This window comes from Felis catus, chromosome E1 (genome assembly GCF_018350175.1).
Source record: "Felis catus isolate Fca126 chromosome E1, F.catus_Fca126_mat1.0, whole genome shotgun sequence".
Lineage (NCBI taxonomy): Eukaryota > Metazoa > Chordata > Mammalia > Carnivora > Felidae > Felis > Felis catus.
The window spans coordinates 5,996,582-6,017,885 of record NC_058381.1 but is presented as its reverse complement, the minus strand read 5'-3'; the positions used below and the strand labels follow the sequence as shown (position 1 = coordinate 6,017,885).

The 21,304-nt window shown below is 46.2% G+C and overlaps 1 protein-coding gene and 1 long non-coding RNA gene across 6 annotated transcripts in view; one reads left to right on the top strand and one right to left on the bottom strand.

The window, feature by feature from the left end:
• Positions 1-21,304, bottom strand: part of DNAH9 (dynein axonemal heavy chain 9) — a 334,028-nt gene that overhangs the window by 8,356 nt on the left and 304,368 nt on the right. For all 4 annotated transcript variants that reach the window (XM_023244531.2, XM_045045039.1, XM_045045040.1 and 1 more), the window contains one exon: positions 17,457-17,639. In XM_023244531.2, the coding sequence (XP_023100299.2) occupies positions 17,457-17,639 (183 nt within the window). The remainder of the gene's footprint in view (positions 1-17,456; positions 17,640-21,304) is intronic.
• Positions 11,998-19,627, top strand: LOC109494193. 2 transcript variants are annotated; one of them, XR_002738235.2, is made up of 3 exons: positions 11,998-12,060; positions 12,404-12,571; positions 15,846-19,627. It is a non-coding gene; the product is annotated as an uncharacterized LOC109494193 (long non-coding RNA). The 2 variants fall into 2 exon arrangements; XR_006589823.1 differs by lacking the exons at positions 11,998-12,060; positions 12,404-12,571 and adding an exon at positions 12,918-15,526.

Sequence of the window (21,304 nt, the reverse complement as noted above, 5' to 3'; positions counted from 1 at the left end):
GTCAGCGCAGAGCCTGATGCGGGGTTCAAACTCACGAACCACGAGATCATGATCTGAGCCAAAATCGAGAGTCAGATGCTTAGCTGACTGAGCCACCCAGGTGCCCCTCCAAATTTCTTAAAGACCCCATCTCTATTGTAGTGGTTTCTGCACAGGAGTTAGGGTACACGACAAGGCTCGCGTGGTGGGCTGAATGTTTGTGCCCTCCCCACCGACACCCAAATTTCCGTGTTGAAATGCTTACCCCCAGTGTGATGGTATTAGGAGGTGGGGCCTCTGGAAGGCGCCTGGGTCATGAGGTGGGGCCCTCATGAATGGGATTAGTGCCATTATTATAAGACCCCAAAGAGCCCCCTCGCCCTTTATGTCTTGTGAGGACACAGAAAAAAGATGGCTGGCTGTGAACCAGGAAGTCGGCCCCTCCCTAGACACCAGATCTGCTGGTGCCTTTAGAACTGGGAGAAGTCGATTTCTGTTGTTTATAAGCCACCCAGTCTGGTAATTCAATTATAGAAGTCTGTGTGGACTGAGACAGCTTGGCTCACCCTAAGTGCAGACCGTTAAAATGTCACACGGGCCTCCCTGCGCCCCGAGTCCCCTTGCCTGTGGGATGGGAGACTGGACCATGTAACTCTATGACCATTTAACTCCTGGAACTGTTAAAAAAGAAAAGTTAAATATGCCTCCCTTAAAGGTGAACATATTTCGGATCCTAAGTGACAGTTAGAGAAACTAGCCCTCTGACCCCTGAACTTCTTCACGAACTTAACAGAGAGACTATAGCCGTTACTCTCTCTGCCCTGGAGTCGAGTGGCTGGGCTATTTTCAGATATAAATACTTTCATATTTTATACAAGAACTAAACATCCCGATCAGCCCAGTGCCAGGTAGGCCAGCCCGAATGAGTACAGCCCAAATCATGGATGCGTTTCCCTCAAGTAAACAGATCATATTCCAGCGACAGAAAACAGATTTCCTTCCAGGTGTCTGCTCAGCTGCACGGGGGTGGCGCATCAGAGAAGACTGTGGGTGAGGGTTCCGAGGCCACCCCCCGGGTCCGGCGGGAGGTATGAGCGTCCCATGTCTACCCTCCAGGTTTATCGCTTCTAAACACACCCAAATCAGGGAACAAAAGTTCCTTCTGGTAGATTTCCCCAAGGGTCTTCTGACACGAACAGAAGTTGAAACAAAAAAAACATTGTTCTTTTTCCTGGACTCTTTACTTCAGAGGACACTTCTGAAAAGAGGCTACGAAATACTCCTCGTACATTTGAGCCAAAATCAAGGTTCTGAGACAGAGTGTCTTCCTCATGCCCTCAATTCTGTGAAAATTCATTGTTATACGTAGTTGGTAATTTAGGTATTAGTAAGGTTTGCCAAAAAGCAGCTGGTTATTTAATAAAATAGCATTAAGTCTCAAAAGCAAATTTAGTGCAAAGGGAAAAAGTAAATGATCAAACCCTCTCTTTTATGAGACCCCATCTGTGCAACTTTTTCTTGCCTTATCATACTATCTAAGACCTTCATTCCAACGAGAATAAAAGTGATAAGGGCACACATCCTTGCTTCCTTCCAAACTTAGAGGGAAAAAATCATCTTCCAACATTAAGAGCGATAAGTTTTCCTTAGATGTCCTTTATTCTGTTGAGGAAAGTCTCTTTTCTTAGTCTTCTGATATTTTAAATCAAGATTCACTGTTAAATTTTGTCAGATGCTTTTTTTTTCCTTTATGAAGATGATTACGTGGTTTTCTTATGTAGTGCATTTATACGGTGAACTCCATTGATTGAGTTTTCAGCATTAAAGCCAGCCTTGCAGTCCTGGGATGAACCCCATGTGTCCACGATGTGTTATCCTTTTCTTATGTTGTATGATTTCATTTACCAACATCTTGCGAAGGATTTTTGTATTTGGGTTTATGAGTAATATTCCCCATTTTCTTTTCTTTTTTAAAAATTTTTAATGTTTATTTATTTTTGAGACAGAGTGTGAGGGTCAGAGAGAGAGGGAGACACAGTATCCCAAGCAGGCTCCAGGCTCCGAGCTGTCGTCACAGAGCCCAATGCCGGCTCGAACGCACGGACCGTGAGATCATGACCTGAGCCAAAGTCGGGTGCTCAACCGACTGAGCCACCCAGGCTCATTTTCTTTTCTCATGGTATCTTTGGTTTTTCTCATAGTACCTTATGGCCTCATAAAATTTGTTGGGAAGTGTTCCCACTCTGCTTTCTTATTTAGCGAAAATATTCTGTAAACCGTGTCGTAAACAGATGTGCTGTCATCCAGGCTCTGTTGTTCCACACGGGCAGAGCCCAGGTGGAGTAGAGTTAGCATCATTCTGAAGGGCCCTAGGATTCTGGGAGTGGTGAATGAGCACTGGCTTCAACTTAAATCACCAGCTGCAGTAGCACCTAACAAGAGAGTCAGCCTGTCCTTTGAAGCTTTGAAGCCAGGCTTTGACTTCTCTCTAGCTATGGAAGTCCTAGATGGCGTCCCCTTCCAATAGAAAATTGTTTGTCTGCACTGAAAGCCTGTTGCTTAGTGTGGCCACCTTCATGAATTATCTCAGCTCGATCTTCTGGATAACTTGCTGCAGATTCTATATCAGTACTTGTGGCTTCATCTGGCATTTTGACGTTACAGAGACGGCTTCTTTCCTTAAACCTCCAGAACCAACCCCTGCTAGCTTCAGACTTTTCTGCAGCTTCCTCACCTCTCCCAGCCCTTGTGGAATTGAAGGGAGTTAGGGTCTTGCTCTAGATGAGGGTTTTGCTTAGGGCAATGTCGTGGCTAGTTTGGGCATCTATCTAGACCACTAAAACGTTCTCCACATCAGCAATAAGGCTGTTGTACTTTATTATCATTTGTGTGTTCCCCAGAGTGGCCCTTTGCATTTCCTTCCAGAACTTTTCCTTTGCATTCACAACTTAGCTAACCGTTTGGTGCAAGAGGCCTAGCTTTATGTCTTGTCTTGTCTTTCGACATGCCTTCCTTGGTAAGCTTAATCACCCACAGCTTTTGGTTTCAAGTGAGAGACGTGTGACTCTTCCCTTCACTTGAACACTTAGAAGCCATTGTGGGGTTATTAACTGTCCTAATTTCAATATTGTTGTGTCTCAGGGAATAGGGGGCCAATGGAGAGGGAGAGAGACAGAGGAATGGCCAGTCGCTGGAGCAGTCAGAACACATAAACAATGATCAATTGAGTTTGCTGTTTTATTGTTTTATTTTTTTAAATAATTTCTTTCAATGTTTATTTTTGAGAGAGACAGAGAGCGATCAGGGAGGAGCAGAGAGAGGAGCAGGGAGCACAGAATCCGAAACAGGCTCCAGGCTCTGAGCTGTCAGCACAGAGCCCAACGCGGGGCTTGAACCCACAAACCACAAGATCATGACCTGAGCCAAAGTCGGACACTTAACTGACTGAGCCACGCAGGCATCCCAAGTTTGCTGTTTTAAATGGGCATGGTCTATGCACTCCAGAGCAATTACATTTATAATATCAAAAATCACTGATCACCATAACAAATATAATACTGAAAAAGTTTGAAATATTGTGAGAATGACCAAAATGTGACACAGAGAAATGAAGTGAGCAAATGTTGTTGTTAAAATGACACCCACAGACTTGCTCGATGCGAGGCTGCCACAAAACCTCTATTTGTAAAAAATGCATTACCTGCAAGGCTCAGCAGAGTGAAATGCAACAAAATGAAGCATGCCTGTATTTAGCTTTCTTTTGTGAAGAATTTTTGCTTTGTTTTTGGCTGGTCAAAGAGTTCTGGGTTTACCATTTTCTTTTCCTCTAGTCCTTTAAGGATCTCTCTCCACTGTCTCTGGCTTGCATAGCTCCCTATGAGAAGTCTGCTGTCATTTTTCTCTTTGCTCCTTTGCATGTACTTCAGCCCCGCTCCTGCCCCTCAGCCCGTCTGCTTTACCCTTGGGTTTCCTCAACTTCATTATGAGTTACCTCTACAGAGTTTTCATCGGGTATATTCTTCATGGGGCTGGTTGAGTTTCTTGTGCCCGTGGGTTTGCAGTTTTCACCAAATTTGCAAAACCGTGGCTCTCATTTCTTCAAGTATTTTTTTTTGTCTGATTCTCCCCTTTACCTCTGTCCTCTGAGACCCCAATTATTGTATGTTAGACCATGAGACCACAGGTCACAGTTGTGCTGTTTACTTTTTTAACGTATTTTTTCTTTTTCCTTCACTTCGGATAGTTTCTTTTGCTATGTTTTCATCAGTTGCAAATCTTCCAAAGTGCATGTTTCATTCAGCTACTGCATCTTACATCCCTGTCAATTTCATTTTTTATCTCCTATTTGTACTTCGTCACGCTCTTACTTTCCTCTGTCTTCTTCAGCATACGGAGCAAACTTACAATTGGCTCTTAACCTCCTTGCCTGTGAATTCCATCATCCCTGCCATTTCTGGCTCCGTTTCAACTGATCCGCTTTTCTCCTGGATATGGATCAGATATTCCTGCTTCTTTACATGCCTGTAATCAGTTTATGTCAGACACCATGAATTTTACAGTTTTGAGTGCTGGATTTCACTGTATTCCTTTAAATAGTACTGGAAATAATTTTTTGTGGCCTGCAGTTAATTTACTTGAAATCAGTGGATCTGTTGGAGGCTTGCATTTCAGCTTTGTTGCGGGGGGAGTGCAGACCAGCTTTCAGTCTTAGTCTGGGTCCAGTTCAGCCCACTGCTGAGTTGCTACCCTTCTGAGAATCCTCCCTGATGCCTCCTGTTTTTGTCTTGCTTTCTGCTCCAGCTGGTGGGAACGCAAACTATTCCCAGCTCTGCATGAGCTCCAAGAATTCTTTCTGCTCCTTTGTCATGGTTCCTTCCCAGCTTGGGTAGAGTTTTCTCACTCATGTGCAGAGAGAGCATCAGCCAGCAGAGTATCGGGGGATCTCTCTGCAGATGTCTGAGACTCTTTGTCTGGGCAGCTCCCTGCCATAGGCACTCTGGCCTGCAGACTCCACCACCGTGGCCTCCACGAGCTCTGCTCTGCATGTCTTGGTGCAGCACAACTGCGGAGCTCTTTCCTGAACTGTAGCTCAGAAACCGCGTGCATGTCGTAAGCTTGCACAATGAAGGGACTGCATTTCTTCTTCCCTTTCTGTCTCATATCACAGTTATGTCATTATGCGTTTGTCCAAACGCCTGGGATGTACAGCACCAACAGTGAGCCCCAGTGTAGACTACACTACAGGCTGTGGGTGACTGTGATGAGTCAGTGTGGGCTCCTCAGTTGTGACAAATGGATGACTCTGGTGGGAGATGCGGCTAGCGGGGCAGGCTGCGTGCGGGGGCAGGGGGTATGTGGGAAAGCTCTGTACCTTCCTCTTAATTCTTCTGTGAACCTAAAACTGCTCTAAAAAAATAAACTCTTATAATAAAAAAAATGCAATACTTAATTTTTAACACCATTTGGAAATCTGGAATCGTTTTGATAGAGGAACATAAAATGCGTAACTTGGCTTTCTTAAAAGTTTCTCACATCTGCTTGTAATATGGTGTTAATTCATTCTGACGATGGTTTTGCATTTGCTAATTGAATGTGCAAGTGACAGAGCCTTAGAGAATGTACTGTCTCTGAGGTGGTGCCAGTTTGAGAGCAAAGAACAATTTAGGAAAAGAGGAAACCATTCACCTTGCAGTAAGGTTTCTGAAGTCAGTATTCCCACGACCTTGAGCTGAAGTAGATATGATTCACGTTCATAGCAGGAGCTGAGAAGTAAAGGGAGAACCTCGCCCCAAATTCACTCAATGTAACTTGTGTCCTTTTCTTAGGAGAAGAGGAAATATATAATCTAGGATAGCATGTCCGGAAAGCTGTTGAGAAAACATCAGTTTCCAGGGCACCTGGGTGGCTCAGCCGGTTAAGTGTCTGATTTCGGCTCAGGTTATGATGTTACGGTTTGTGAGTTTCGAGCCCCACGTCAGGCCGTGTGCTGACAGCTCGGAGCCTGGAGCCTGCTTTGGATTCTGTGTCTTCCACTCGCCCCTTCCGCTGTGCTGTCTCTCTCTCAAAAATAAATAGACATTAAACACAATTTTTTTAAAAGAAAAAGAAAACATCAGTTTCCTAAGGTGTTGACAGATTGGTGGAGGCTGGGGTGAGTCAGACAGCAAATTTCTGTGGCCAAGCTCTGGGTAAGTGGGCCCTTCTTCAGGACTCAAGCTATACTGTCATACGGAAACCTCTTTTTACATTTGTTCAAGCCCAATTTCCTCAAGTTCCTCCCGCCTGCACCCTGTGTGACCCTGACTGATATCTGTACTCACTTGCTAACAGGTCAAGAGTCCACAAGAAGACAGCTTACAGAGAAAACATGGACTCCTTCTCGAGGGGCTACAGGATGCACCCTGTCCTGGTGGCCCGTTCCTGTCTGCTTTTCCTTCCCTAGGAAAGTGGTCTCTGCAACCAGTTTTCATTTGTATGAAACACAGGAGGTGAGGAGATGGGCGGGGGGCGGGGGGTGGGAAGCAGGAGCGATATGGGCCTGCGTCCCTTCCCATCTGGCTTCCCGACTGAGGGAGACAGCAGCCCGTCTAGCTGGGTCTTCTGATGGAAGACCGGAGGCACGCGGGCCACATCGGCTGCCCGGTGAGTGGTGACCGGAAGTCGTTGAAGGGCCAAAGCGAGGCCCCCCGTCAGACCTGCACATGCAGTCAGCACACAGTGGCACAAAGAACCGAGTAGCTGTCCAAGTCAGCAAGGTGGATTTCAGTGTGAGCATCGTTCACATGTTTAGAAACAGGTCTTGTCCACTAGTCACCGAAAGCCTAGGGAAAAAAGTCTGACGTCCTCACACATTTGAATAATCAGGGACGCCTGGGCGGCTCAGTCGGTTGAGCGTCTGACTCTTGATTTCGGCTCAGGTCGTGATCTCACAGTTTGAGATTGAGCCCCGCATCGGGCTCTGTGCACTGACAGTGCGGAGCCTGCTTGGGCTTCTCTCTCTCTCTCTGCCCCTCCCCTGCTTGCTCTCTCACACAATAAATAAATTAACTTAAACAAAATCTATATTTAAAAAAACATTTGAATAATCAGAAACAATTCCCAGCCCTACCCAGCGTCTAGGCTGGTCACGGCTCCACCAGAGAGGGCACCGCCCAAACTCAGTATCACGCAAGCCGCAAATGTGGGCGGTGTGTGTAATTTTAAATTTTCTCATAGACACAAAAAAAAAAGTTAAAAAGACTCAGATGAACTCAATTTTCATAATATATTTCATTTAACTCAATATATGTAAAATGTCAAATATTTTAATATGTAGTTAATATACAAATTAATAGGATATTTTATATGTTTTTTGTCTTATATCATTGAAATATGGTATTTATTTATTTTTACTTTTTCGTGGAAAATTTTTCCTTTTATTTTCATTCCAGTGTAGTTAATGCACAGTGTTATGTTAGTCTCCGGTGTCCAACATAGTGACTCAACAATTCTGTACATTACTCAGTGCTCATCTTGATAAATGTTCTCTTATCCCCATCACTTTAGAGTGACCCCATCCCCCCACCCCCTTCCCTCTGGTGACCATCAGTGTGTTCTCTATAGTTAAGGGTCTTTTCTTTCGTTGGTTTCTTTTTTCTTTGTTCCTTAAGTATCACATATGAGTGAAATCATATGGTATTTGTCTTTCTCTGATTTATTTCGCTTAGCATTATACTCTCTAGATTATCCATGTTGTTGCAAACGGCAAGATTTCATTCTTTTTTATGGCTGAGCAATATTCCATTGTGTATATGTGTATGTACACACACACACACAGACACACACACACACACACACACACACACACACTACATCCTCTTTATCCACTCATCTGTCAATGGACACTTGGGTTGTTCCATCAATTGGCTATTGTAAATAGTGCTGCAATAAACACAGGGGAGCACATATCTTTTCAAATGAGTGCTCTCATATTCTTTGGGTAAATACCGAGTAGTGAGATCACTGGATCATAGGGTAACTCTGGTTTGAACTTCTTGAGGAACCCCCAGACTGCTTTCCACAGTGGCTGCACCAGTTTGCATTCCCACCAGCAATACGCGAGGGTTCCTTTTTCTCCACGTCCTCGCCAACACTTGTTGTTTCTTGTGTTTTGAATTTTAGCCATTCTGGTAGGAGGTGATATCTCATTGTGGTTTGATTTGCATTTCTCTGATGATAAGTGATGTTGAGCATCTTTTCATATGTCTTTTGGCCATCTGTGTGTCTTTTGTGGAGAAATGTCTGTTTATGTCTTCTGGCCAATTTTTTTGAGGTTTTATTTGAGAGAGAGAACGAGAGAGAGAATGTGCACGTGTGATTGGAGGAGGGAGAGAGAGAATCCCAAGTAGGTTTCATGCTGACACTACAGAGCCCAACATGGGGCTCTACCCCATAAACTGCAAGATCATGACCTGAGCCGAAATTGAGTCGGGTATTTAATCTTAACTGACTGAGCCACCCAGGCACCTGCCCATTTTTAATTTGGATTATTTAAGTGTTGATTGTAAAAGTTCTTTATATATTTTGGACACTAACCCTTTATCAGATATGTCATTTGCAAATATCTTCTTCCTTTCAGTGGGATGTCTTTTAGTTTTGTTGATTGTTTCCTTCGCTGTGCAGAAGCTTTTTCTTTTCATGAAGTCGCAATAGTTTATTTTTACTCGTGTTTCCCTCGCCTCTGAGACTTATCCAGAAAGTTGTTGTTATGGCTGATGTCAGAGAAGTTCCTGCCTGTGTCCTCTTCTGGGATTTTTATGGTTTCAGGTCTCACATTTAAGTCCTTAATCCATTTTGAGTTTATTTTCGTGTATGGCATTAGAAAGTGTCTAGTTTCATTCTTTTGTGACTGTCCAGTTTTCCCATCACCATTTGTTGAAGAGATTTTTTTCCCCATTGCATATTCTTGCCTCTTTTGTTGAAGATTAGTTGACTGTATAATCATGGGTTTATGTCTGGGCTTTGTTCTGTTCTGTTACTCTATGTGTCTGTGTTTGTGCCAGTACCATACTGTTTTGATTTCTACAGTTTTGTGATATAACTTGAAGTCTGGAATTGTGATACCCCCAGCTTTGTTTCTCATTTTCTTGTGGTTCCATACAAACGTTAGGATTGTTTGTTCTAGTTCTGTGAAGAATGCTGTTGGTATTTTGATAGAGATTGCATTAAATCTGTAGATTGCTTTGGATAGGACGGACACATTAACAGTGTTTGTTCTTCCAATCAGTGAGCGTGAAATGTCTTTCCATTTGTTTGTGTCATCTTCAATTTCTTCCATAAATGTTGTATAGTTTGTAGATGACCGGTCTTTCACCTCTTTGGCTAAGTTTATTCCTAGGTATCTTGTTATTTTTGATGCAGTTGTAAATGGGATTGTTTTCTCAATTTCTCTTTCTGTTGCTTCATTATTAGTGTATAGAAATGCCACAGATTTCTGTACATTGGTTTTGTATCCTGCAACTTTACTGAAATCATTTATCAGTTCTAGTAATTTTTTGGTGAAGTCTTTAAGGTTTTCTTTTTTTTTTTTTTTTTTTGGATTTTTGTTTTTCAAATGCTTATTTATTTTTGAGCGAGAGAGGTAGACAGCAAGCAAGGGAGGGGCAGAGAGAGGGAGACAAAATCCTAAGCAGGCTTGGCACAGAGCCTGATGCAGGGCTTGAACTCACCAACCGTGAGATCATGACCTGACCCGAAACCAAGAATCAGACGCTGAACTGTCTGAGCTACCCAAGCACCCATTTTTTTTTTTTTAATCTTTAAGCTCCACACCCAACATGGGGCTTGAACTCATGATCTTGAGGTCAAGAGTTGCACGTTCTACCAACTGAGCCATCCAGGTGCCCCTTTAGTGTTTTCTATCTATAGTATCATATTATCTGCAAATATTGAAAATTTTACTGGGGCGCCTGGGTGGCTCAGTCAGTTAAGTGGCTGACTTCGGCTCAGGTCATGATCTCGCGGTCCGTGAGTTCGAGCCCTGCGTCAGGCTCTGTGCTGACAGCTCAGAGCCTGGAGCCTGTTTCAGATTCTGTGTCTCCCTCTCTCTGACCCTCCCCTGTTCGTGCTTTGTCTCTCTCTGTCTCAAAAATAAATAAACGTTAAAAAAAAAATTAAAAAAAAAATTTTACTTCTTCTTTACCAGTCTGGATGCCTTAAAATTTTTTTCTTGTCCGATTGCTTTGGCTAGGACTTTCAGTACTATATTCAGTAAAAGTGGGAACAGTGACCATTTTTCTCTTTTTCCTGACTCTAGGGGGAAAGCTGTCAGATTCTCAGCAGTGAGGATGATGTTAGCTGTGATGTTTTCATATATGGCCTTTATTATGTTGAAGTAGGTTTCCTGTAACCCTACTTTGTGGAGGTTTTTTGTTTTTTGTTTTTTCAGTCATGAATGGAGGTTGTACTTTATCAGGTGCTTTTTCTGCATCTATTGAAAGGATCGTGTGGTTTTTATCCTTTCTCTTATTTATGTGAAGTGTCATGTTCATTGATTTGTGAATATCGAACCACTCCTGCATTTCAGGATTAAATTCCACTTGATTGCGGTGAATGATGGTATTTAATGTATTGTTGGACTGAGTTTTCTAATATTTTGTTAAGTTTTGCACATCTCCGTTCATCAGAGATATTGGCTGATAGTTCTCTTTATGTAATGTCTTTATCTGGTTTTGGTATCAGGGGAATGCTGGCCTCATAGAGTGAATTTGGAAATCTTCCTCCCTCTTCTATTTTTTGAAATAGTTTGAGAAGAATAGATATTAACTCTTCTTTTAATGTTTGGTAGATTCACCTGTGAAGCCATCTGGTCCTGGGCTTTTGTTTTTCTGGGAGGATTTTGATTGCTGATTCAATTTCATTGCTGATAATCGGTCTGTTTAAATTTTCTATTTCTTCCTGATTCAGTTTTGGGAGGTTATATGCTCTTAGGAATTTATCCATTACTTCTAGGTTGTTCAGTTTGTTGGCATATAGTTTTTCATAATACTCTCTAATAATCCTTTTTATTTCTGAGCTGTCAGTTTTTATTTCTCCTTTTGCATTTTTGAAGTAGGCTACACACCCACCATGGAGCCCAACATGGGGCTTGAACTCACAACCCTGAGGTCAAGACCTGAGCTGAGATCGAGAGTCAGATGCTTAACTGACTGAGCCACCCAGGAGGCCCTCTCCTCTTTATGATCTCGTTTTCGTCCTCTAGCTCTTTCTCTCTCTTTTTTAAATGAGTCTGGCTAAAATGCTATCAATTTTGTTGATCTTTTCAAAGAACCAGCTCCTGGTTTCACTGAACTGTTCTATTGTTATTTTTTTAAAGTTTCTATTTTGTTTATTTCTGCTCTAATCTTTATTATTTCCTTGCTTCTATAGTTTGTTCTTTTTCTAGCTCCTTTAGGTGGAAGGTTAGGTTGAGATTGTTCTTGCTTCTTCAGATAGATCTGTATTGCTTTAAAGTTCCTTCTTAGAACCACTTTTGCTGCGTCCCAAAGATTTTGGACTATTGTGTTTTCATTTGCATTTGTCTCCATGTATTTTTTTCTTTCCTCATTGATTTATTGGTTGACCCAGTCATTGTTTAGTAGCATGTCCTTTATGTATTTGTGCTCTTTCCACATTTTTTCTTATAGCTAATTTCTAGTTTCATAGCACCGTGGTTAGAAGAGATGCACGGTATGACTTTGATCCTTTTGCATTTGTTGAGACTTATTATGTGGCCTACCGTGTAATCCATGTGCACTTGAAAAAAATGTGAATTCTTCTACTTTAGGATGGAATGTTCTGAATATATCTGTTAAATCCATCTGGTCCATGTGTCTTCCTTCTCCCCTCCCCCCAATTTTTTTTAATATTTGATATAATAAAATTTATTTTTATTTGAAGAGAGAGTGTGAGTGGGAGAGGAGCAGGGAGAGAGCAGACACAGAATCTGAAGCGGGCTCCAGGCTCCGAGCTGTCAGCACAGAGCCCGATGCGGGGCTCGAACCCACAAACTGTGAGATCGTGACCTGAGCCGAAGTCGGACGCTTAACCGACTGAGCCACCCAGGTACCCCCCTTCCCTTTGTGTTTGTGTGTGTGTGTCCCCTTCAAAGCCAGTATTTCCTTGTTGACTTTCTGTTTGGATGATCTTTCCATTGATGTAAGTGGGTTGTTAAAGGCCCCTACTATCGTATGACTATCGGTTACTTTTTTTAATGTGTTACTGTTTTATGTATTGGGGTGCCCTCATGTTGGGTGCACAGAAAGATTTACGGTTGTTACATCTTCTTGTTGAATCGTCCCCTGAATATCTGACGTCCTTCTTTGTCTCTTGTTACGGCCTGTTTCCAAGTCTATTTTGTCCAATGTAAGTATTGCTACCCCGGCTTTCTTTTCACATCCATTTGCAGGATAAATGCTTCTCCATCCCGTCACTTTGAATCTGCACACATGTTCAGATCTGAAATGAGTCTCCTGGAGGAAGCATACAGATGGGTCTTGTTTTCTTATCCGTTCCATCACCCTATGTCTTTTGATTGGAAGCTTTAGTCCATTTACATGCAAAGAATTATTGACAGGTATGTACATATTTATTGCCATTTTGTTACTTTATGGCTGTATTTGTAGTTCTTCTCTATTCCTTTCTTGTTCTCTCACTATAAATGGGCTTTCTTTAGAGACAGATTTGGATTCCTTCCCCTTTATTTTTTGCACATCTGCTGGGTTCTGACTTGCGGTTACCATTAGGTTTGTGTGTAACATCTTTTGCATATAACCGTCTATGGGAAGTTGATGGCTGCTTCCGTTTGAACCCCTTCTTTTTAAAAATTTTTTTTTTCAACGTTTTTTATTTATTTTTGGGACAGAGAGAGACAGAGCATGAACGGGGCAGGGGCAGAGAGAGAGGGAGACACAGAATCGGAAACAGGCTCCAGGCTCTGAGCCATCAGCCCAGAGCCTGACGCGGGGCTCGAACTCACGGACCGCGAGATCGTGACCTGGCTGAAGTCGGACACTCAACCGACTGCGCCACCCAGGCGCCCCTTGAACCCCTTCTAAAGCACTAAATATTTACCCCTTTCTCCCCCATGTTTTAGGCACGTGGGGTCATGCTTTCCATCCTTTGATCTTGTGAATCCCTTGAACGATTTTTATAGGTATCGCTAATTTTACTGCCTTTGTGCTTCCTTGGTTTCCTACTCCTGTGCGTCGGTCCTCTGCGACAGGGAACTTGCCCCCGCCCCCGGGACTAAGGCCAGCCGGGTTGGAGGGGGAGGATCCTCAAAGTGCGCGAGCTGGGGGAGATGTGGTCTTAGGAAGGTTTGCGCTGGTCTCCTGGGGAAGGGGACTCAGCGCAGGACTGAGGCAGTGGCATACCGCAGAAGCAAGTTCCTTCGGTAGTAAATGTCCCTACACTGGTTCCTATAGGTGGCCTTGGGTTTATGCTGGAAGGCGGGGGAGGCAGCTCCTTTGTTCCTGGAGGAGTCTCCCTAGGATCTCTGTCCCTCCAGACATGCTCGGAGATTAGTAAATAACTCTCCCTCCCAGGCATTTTTCAAAATCCTGCTTTGATGTTGTATCTGCACAGGCTGTCTTTTGTCCTGTTTCTTTAAGGGACTCGGTTTCCTTTTGGCCTCTGGTTCTCCCAGAGCTGAGCCTGCTGATTTTTAAAATTCTAGGTTTTTGAGTTCCTCAGGTTGTTAAGAACTCATGTAATTTGGCCCCTCCGGTTTTCAAAGCCAGATGTTGCGGGGGTTTGTCCCCGCTGTGAGTGCTCCCCAGTGTGACAGTCTTTTTCTCCCCCTTCCCACCCTCTTTGATGTGGCCTCTTTACTTTTAGCTGTAGAGGTTGTTGTGCCAGTCTTCGGGCCACTTTCTGGGTTATTTACACAGATGTGAGTGTCACCTAGTTGTATCTGTGGGTGAGGCAAGCTTCCCAGCCTCTTTCCTAAATACGGTGTTTCATTTCTGCTTAACAGAACATCTCAATTTGGACCAGTCACATTTTAAGTGCTACCCTGTCATTGGTTGCTACTGTAGACGGTACAGATCTAGGAATTTAGCTTCTCATGTAATTTTTCTACCCAGGCAGAGGATTTCCTGGGCCCACTGCCATCCGTATATGGCTCTTTGAAAGCTATACCTAGCTGTTACTGTAAAGAAAGAAACTGGCCTTTGGGAGTTTTGTACATCAGACTTTTGTGCGTTTGGTTAGTGGGAGTCGGTACCTTTGGCCAATCAGCTTGGAGTACTCGCAGGACCTAATTCTTTGTGTTATGCCTACAAGCCAGAGGTCTTTTCTCTCCCCGCCCCCCCAAGTTCATTTGTTTTGAGAGAGAGGAGCAGGGACAGAGGGAAAGAGAGAGAGAATCCCAAGCAGTGTGGAGCCTGATGCTGGGCTCGAGCCCACGAACTGTGAGCCAGATGTCTTACTGTGGTGAATCCCCAAGACAGTTCCTCTCTCTGGGAACGTGGCTGTGGCAAACTGACGTCCCTTAGGCGGCTCCCCTACCTTCCTCCACCTCTTCTGCGCTTTCAGCCCCTCCGCTCCTCGGGCTTAGCGTACTGTGCCTCTCAGTTCAGCTGATACTTTTTGGGTAGCCTTCCGGCTTCCCATCCAGCCAGTCGTGAATGGTTACAAGTTTCTCTACCATATGAGTATTGACTTAATGATTTAAAACGTTACCCCCCTCCTAACTTTGGGGCCCAGTCTGAGCCTGTCGGGTGTGCTGGGTAGCATGAGTGGCCCTCTGTCCTCCTGAACCACTCCCAGGACTTTAGAGTGACTGTGTCCCAGAGAAGGGGACGGCAAGAAGGGGAACCTCAGAATCTCCTGCCAGGTGAGCCGGTCTACAGAGCCCGTCTTGCCGTCCCAGCAGCGTCCTGGTGGGGAGCCAGGAGCTGAGCAGATGCGCACTGTGTGACGGGGCCCTCCCCGGCCAGCCCCTCCCCCGGGCCATCAGGTCGCTCCCCTTTCTGAACTCTGTCGCCGTCCCCTCGCCCCCTGATCTCACCGCCTTCTTCTTCTACCTACTTGTCTTAACACTGTGCTTCACAGACGGCTCATCCCAAGGATCACCTGGCTGCTGCTTGAGGATACAGGCGACCAGGCCAGTCTGGGGGCCTGTCCTAATGAGACTGGGTTTAGAGGACAGCGTTTTAGAGGGTCTGCTCTCGGGCGCCTGGGGGGCTCAGTCGGTTGAGTGTCTGACTCTTGACTTCGGCTCAGGTCGTGATCTCATGGTTCGTGGGTTCGAGCCCCGCACAGTGCTCTGCACTGACAGTGTGGAGCCTGCTTGGGATTCTCTATCTCCCTCTTTCTCTCTGCCCTTCTCCCGTTCTCTCTCTCAAAATAAACAAACTTAAAAAAATTTTAAAAAAGTGTTCTCCAGCTCACAGAGGGACCAGGAGGAAAAGGCCACAAATGCACAGCTGTCCTGACTGCTTGTGGGTCAGTGCTCTGTCACCGCCTTCTGAAACTCACCATACCCCCCTTACTCGCCTGCATGGACCCTCTGCTCCGGCCAAAGCAGGTAGCTCCTAGAGCAGGGCTAGGGTTCCTCTTTTGGAACCGGTGGAAGATTCTTCTCCTTGTCCCCACCGGTTTCTCCCCTGCCCCCTCCAGCCACTTCTCCTCTGGGGCCTTCCCTCCTCCCACGGCTCTCTGTGCATCTTGTGTTGGGATCTGCCTGTGTGCTCCTTCTGGAGAGGAAGGCCCCCCTTTCGGTCTCCCTGCACCCACCGGCATGGAGTGCTGAGACCTGTCCAGGGCGCTCATCGGTCAGCTGTGCTTGAACCAGACTGGGGAAGGCAAGCAGAAACGTCCTCACCCACCCCTTCCTCTGCCTGCAGGCACACTCGGGGATTCACCCAACCCCAGTCACGGCTTTCGGAAGAAACACGACTGAATGGATTGGAAGATGGATGGGTAAGTACACTGCACAAATTGCACGGATTTGATAAGCTAAGGCTACAGCAAAGCTCCTGGAGGTAATTACCAAGAGAGACCTGTGTACCACAGTCACGGACCTGCGTAATGTGACAGGCAAAGGCCTTGCTCACATTCGAGACCGTTCTATGAAACTCTGTGTTTCACTTGATCACAAGCTGGCACGTAATTTGGAAACATGACCAAATACGGTCTTCGACACGCCTTTCTGTCCTTTCTCCTGGTTTCCCTCCATCTAAACCGGCCGGCAGGGGTGGGGAGAAGGAAATGAACAGATAAAAAAAAAACAAAACCCACTAACGTAGATTTTGCAGGCTGTCTCATAGTTTCTATGTGACTACTTGTGACAAGACGCATGGCTGTTGTAACCGTGGCTGTGTGACTCCAAGAGCCGCGCCCCAGGCCGCGGGTCACACCGCGGACCTCCGGGCCCGGCCGAGCATTCGCTGCTAGCTTCTCTTCCGTCTGAAAGTGCCAGTGTAAACGGACCGCAGTCCCCTTCCTCAGCTCCCGAACGGCAGCGTGCCCTCCCATTCAGCTGTCATCGAGGTGCACGGTCCGTCGGGGTCCACGCCCAGGTCCCTGAACAGTTCTCTGCTGGTACGTAAACTTGCTTGAGTCACTGGGGGCAGAAACAGCAGACTCTTTCGTTGCTCAAGAGGTAGGAAGAGCCTGTGCGATTACCTTGGATCTCTCAATCCAACCTTGACGTTGTCAAAGGTGAACATTCTCCCCTTTCCCCCGATGGGGCCATAATAGTCATCAGCTGATACTCTGGGGGGACTTACTACACGCCAGGGATGGTTCTAAACATTCTATGTGGATCAGCTTACTTAGTCCTTCCCCAAAGCCTTATGAAGCAGGACCATTACGCCTGTTCTACGGGCGAAGAAGCCGAGACACAGTGAGATGTAAGTCACTTCGCTAGGGCCACACGGCAAAGAAGCACAGGGGCTGGGAGGCGACCCCAGGACCGTCTAGTTCTAGAACCTTTTTTTTTTTTTTTTTTTTAACGTTGATTTATTTTGAGAGAGAGAGAGAATCCCAAGCAGGCTGCACACTGTCAGCACAGGGCCTGACGCGGGGCTCGAACTCACACACTGAGCTGAGGTCAAGAGTCGGACGCTCAGCCGACAGAGCCGCCCAGGTGCCCCTAGAACCTGTGCTTTTATTCAGCGCTACTTTGACCCCCATGGAAGCAACTTATCCTATGTCAGTAGAAGGCACCGGGCCGGGGAGACCCTCTCCTTGCTCCTTGGAGTGTGGTCTCCTGGGGGGGCTCCGAGCCAGCCCGGCTCATTCCACCCTCATAGCTGCATGCTTTCGGAGCCTTGCGTCTTGACCTCCCTGCAGCCCAGCCAGACCCTGGCGTCTGGAAGCCGCACCTCCCCGGGCACTCAGATCGCTCTAGGACGGCTCTCCGGCGCCCCGGTCCGCGGGAGCCCCCTCTCCCCAGGGGGTCCGGCCGTGTCCTCTGGCGGTGCCCCTTCCCACCAAGACCTCACCCACCGTACCTTTAACCCGAGGTCCAGCTCCCTCAGCGAGCGCCGGATCTCTCTGGTGAGGATGTTCATCCGCTCACACTCCTGGAAGGCAACGACGACGTAGGGGCTGTGCTCCTCCACTCTGGCCATCAGCTCCGGCATGTTGAACTCGTCTGTCACTCGCTCCAGTATTTCTTCCAGGAGGACCTTGACCTGGCCCGTAACAGGAAACACAGGGTGAAGAAGGGGCTCTAACTCTCCAGGACTCCATTCCCCTGCGATACGGCGGTCAAGATGCCCGTCAGCCATCCCCCGCCATACTCTCACATTGTCTACTCCCTTCAGAGTTTCCATGAGGCCGCCCTGCAGTTTCTGTCCTTGGGTCCTGGAAGAAGCATCCCCATCCAACACGTGAACCTCCTCCCCAGCCCCACGCTTCCTTTGACCACACAAGCCATCAGCTAATTAGACCACGGGAGCCAGAACCACCAGGGTGTCTCTCCTGGAAAGTTGGAAATGAAGCACTCAGATCCTGGGTTGTTTGGGGGCAAGCGCTTGGAGGCTGAGTCTGCCATTTTGAAGTAAATGAATAAGCCCAGGAGGTCTGTCAGCAGAGAAAGAAAAACGGAACAAGTACAGTCATAATAGAACATGTAGCCAGCGGAGAGGGAGGGAGGGAGGGAGGGGGCCAGAGAGCCGGGCTCCTGGCACACTGTTCTGCCCATTGTCCCCCCTCTTCTGTAACAGGTCCCCGTCTCCACCTGGGAAATCCCCTCCTCCCCACTGTTTTGGGGCACAGTCACAGAGCCCGATCCTCCCATGATCTAAGCAGGCCAACCAGATTATCACTCCCAGGAGCACAAAAATTTGCATCTCTGGCCCAAGATTCAGGGGCAGAAAGTGGCTAGAGCCACTGGGACATCTGTCCTTCCTTCGGTCAGTTCCTTTTGACAGAGTGGGCTATTTCTTGCCCCGTTTCGGCAAAATTAGTCTCTGTTGCTTACAACCAAAGAGCCTCGGCTGAGTTAATACCGTTCCGCTACGCATTACCCACGCGAGTGCAAGCAAGCCATCTAGGTCTCCATCTTTTTATCTATAAAAATTTCCAAGAGCGTCTTTCTCCACCTCCCCCCCCCAACTCCCAGGGGCTGATGCAGAGATCAAATTGAGCGAACTGATGCATGTGGCAGCATCTGAAAGCTATACAGACCTACAGAAAGGGTTATTAATATTCACTCTGCCTTGTATTGTTAGCACACGATACATTCTCTAGGAAAAGAGCTGATGTCTGAAAAGGGAAAGTAAAACCTTATCTCCCGGTCACAAAGGGGTCTCTGGTGCTGTCACAGCAAAAACCAGAACAGAATTTTTCCAGTACCTGAGAGCCGTTGCCACGGGTAGAAGACAGATGGCTAAAATTACATCCTATTTCTATCGCCGGCGCCGAACTTGAAGAAACAGCCCTATGTCGGACATCACGCACAAAGAGATGAAAAGATAGGCTGCAGGCGCTGTCCCCAAAATACACCGGACACGGAGAAAGAGACTTCTCCCGTGTCCTGATCCGTCCGAGCAGGATCCGGAGGCCAGGCCTGAGGACGAGCAGGATTGCTAGGGAAGGGAGCAGGTGCACAGACACGGAGAAGCCCGCGGGCCCCTCCGTGGGAGGAGAGGGTTGCAAGGGATGTGGTCTGATTGTTTCCACAAGCGAACGTCTCTGCCTTTTTGTTGTCCTTTTTGAGCAATCTGTTTCCCATAAAAATCTAAGCGTTACAGATATTCATTACAAACAAAACCCTCTCACAATTCTTCCCTCGGCTGGGGGGGGGGGGGAGGATCATTGTTAACTGTTACTTTATGATTCCTGCAGATGTCCTTGATGCATATAACCATCCATCCATTATCCCCCCACGCATCAGTTTTGTCTGTCTGTCCTGTCTTCACTCCTCGCTCCCTCCTTTCTTTCCATCTATCACCAAGGGAGTCCTGTCATGCTTGCTTTTCGTCTTATAATAAATCCTGCACACGCTACCTTGTTAATATATATGGACTTGCCTTATTTTTTGTAGCTGTATATATACTGTTACATATATAATAAATAGTATATAGTAGATATTATTTTGCTGTTTGGGATGGATATCTGGCTGCTTATCATTTGTACGACTGCGGTCAATCCTGTAATAAACAAACATACCACGAAACCTGTGTACTTTGGAGTCTTTCCACTGGTTGAATGCCTAGAAACAGAATTCTGGGTAAAAAAAATTGTGAACATTTTAAATTTTAGCAGCTGTTGTTCTGGAAGGTAAGGGTCCACCAACAGAGAGAATGTCTGTTTTCTTGTGCCCTCACTGCTGCATACTGTCACTTTTAATTTATTTATTTTACTAAATTTTTAGTGTTTTACTTATGTTTGAGAGAGAGAGACAGAGACAGAGTACTAGCTGGGGAGGGGCAGAGAGAGAGGGAGACACAGAATCCGAAGCAGGCTCCAGGCTCCGAGCTGTCAGCACAGAGCCCAACGCGGGGCTCAAACTCATGGACCGCGAGATCATGACCTGAGCCGAAGTCGGACACTCAACCAACTGAGCCACCCAGGCGCTCCTAATTTTTAAACTATTTTCGTTTGAGAGAGAGCGAGTGTGCACAAGTGGGGACGGGGGGAGCAGGGGGAAAGAGAATCTTAAGCAGGCTCCGCGCTCAGTGCAGAGCCTGATGCAGGGTTTGATCCCACAACCCCGGGATCATGACCTGAGTCGAAATCAAGAGACTCTCAACCCACTGAGCCACCCCTTGATAATGTCACTTCTAAAACTCTTTGCCATTAGGTGGAAAATGATATCTCACATACCTTCATTTAGTCGGGAGGGACATTGACAATCCTGTGCTATTTTCATCGGCCCTTCGAATAACTGTGTGAATTTCTTTTGTGTCCGTCTGTCCCCATCTTCTGTCCTTCTCTCGTCCTCCACATGTAAGAACTTTTCATGTGTTAGTGAGATCTGCCCACTTCCCAGTGTCTGTGCTGCAGAGAGGTTCTCCTAGCTGCTCTCTGACTTCATTCACGAGGTTTGTTTGCTTTGCAGATCTGGTTTTAAATTTTTTCCAGTCACCAAATGTGTCAATCTTTATAGATTCTGAGCTGCTTTTTTTAAAAGAAGGTTTGATAATGCCCTCCTCTTTGTAAGATCACAAAAGCATTCACCCACGTTTTCTTTTAGTACTTTTTATGTTTTCATTGAAACATATTTAAATGCAGCCATCTGTGATATAAGGAGGGAGGAAACCTGCCTCGCTTTTCTCCAGATGACTAGTCAGTTGTTCGACACCAGCAAAATCTAGCAGTCAAGGGCAAATGGGGGAAACAGGAAAGGGTGTATGTCCAGGGGAGGCCGCTGGAGCCAGCGTGATGGGCTGGGTTGTGTCCCCCTAAAACTCATCTATGGACATCCTCCCCTCCACAATATGACTGTGTTTAGAGACAGGGCCTTTAAAGAGGTGACTGAGTTAAAATGAGACTATTGAGGGGCACTTGGGTGGCTTAGCTGGTTGAGCGTCCGTCTTCGGCTCAGGTCATGATTCCACGGTTGGTGGGTTTGAGCCCCACGTTGGGCTCTGTGCTGACAGCTCAGAGCCTGGAGCCTGCTTTGGATTCTGTGTCTCCCTCTCTCTGCCCCTCTCCTGTTCATGCTCTGTCTCTCTCTCTCAAAAATAAACAAACATTAAAAAAAAAAGAAGAAGAAGAAATACTCTTTGGGTGAACTAGAAAAGCAAACCGCTGGGGCATCTGGGTGGCTCAGTTGGTGAAGCGTCCGACTTTGGCTCAGGTCATGATCTCACAGTTCGTGGGCTTAAGCCCTACATCGGGCTCTCTGTCG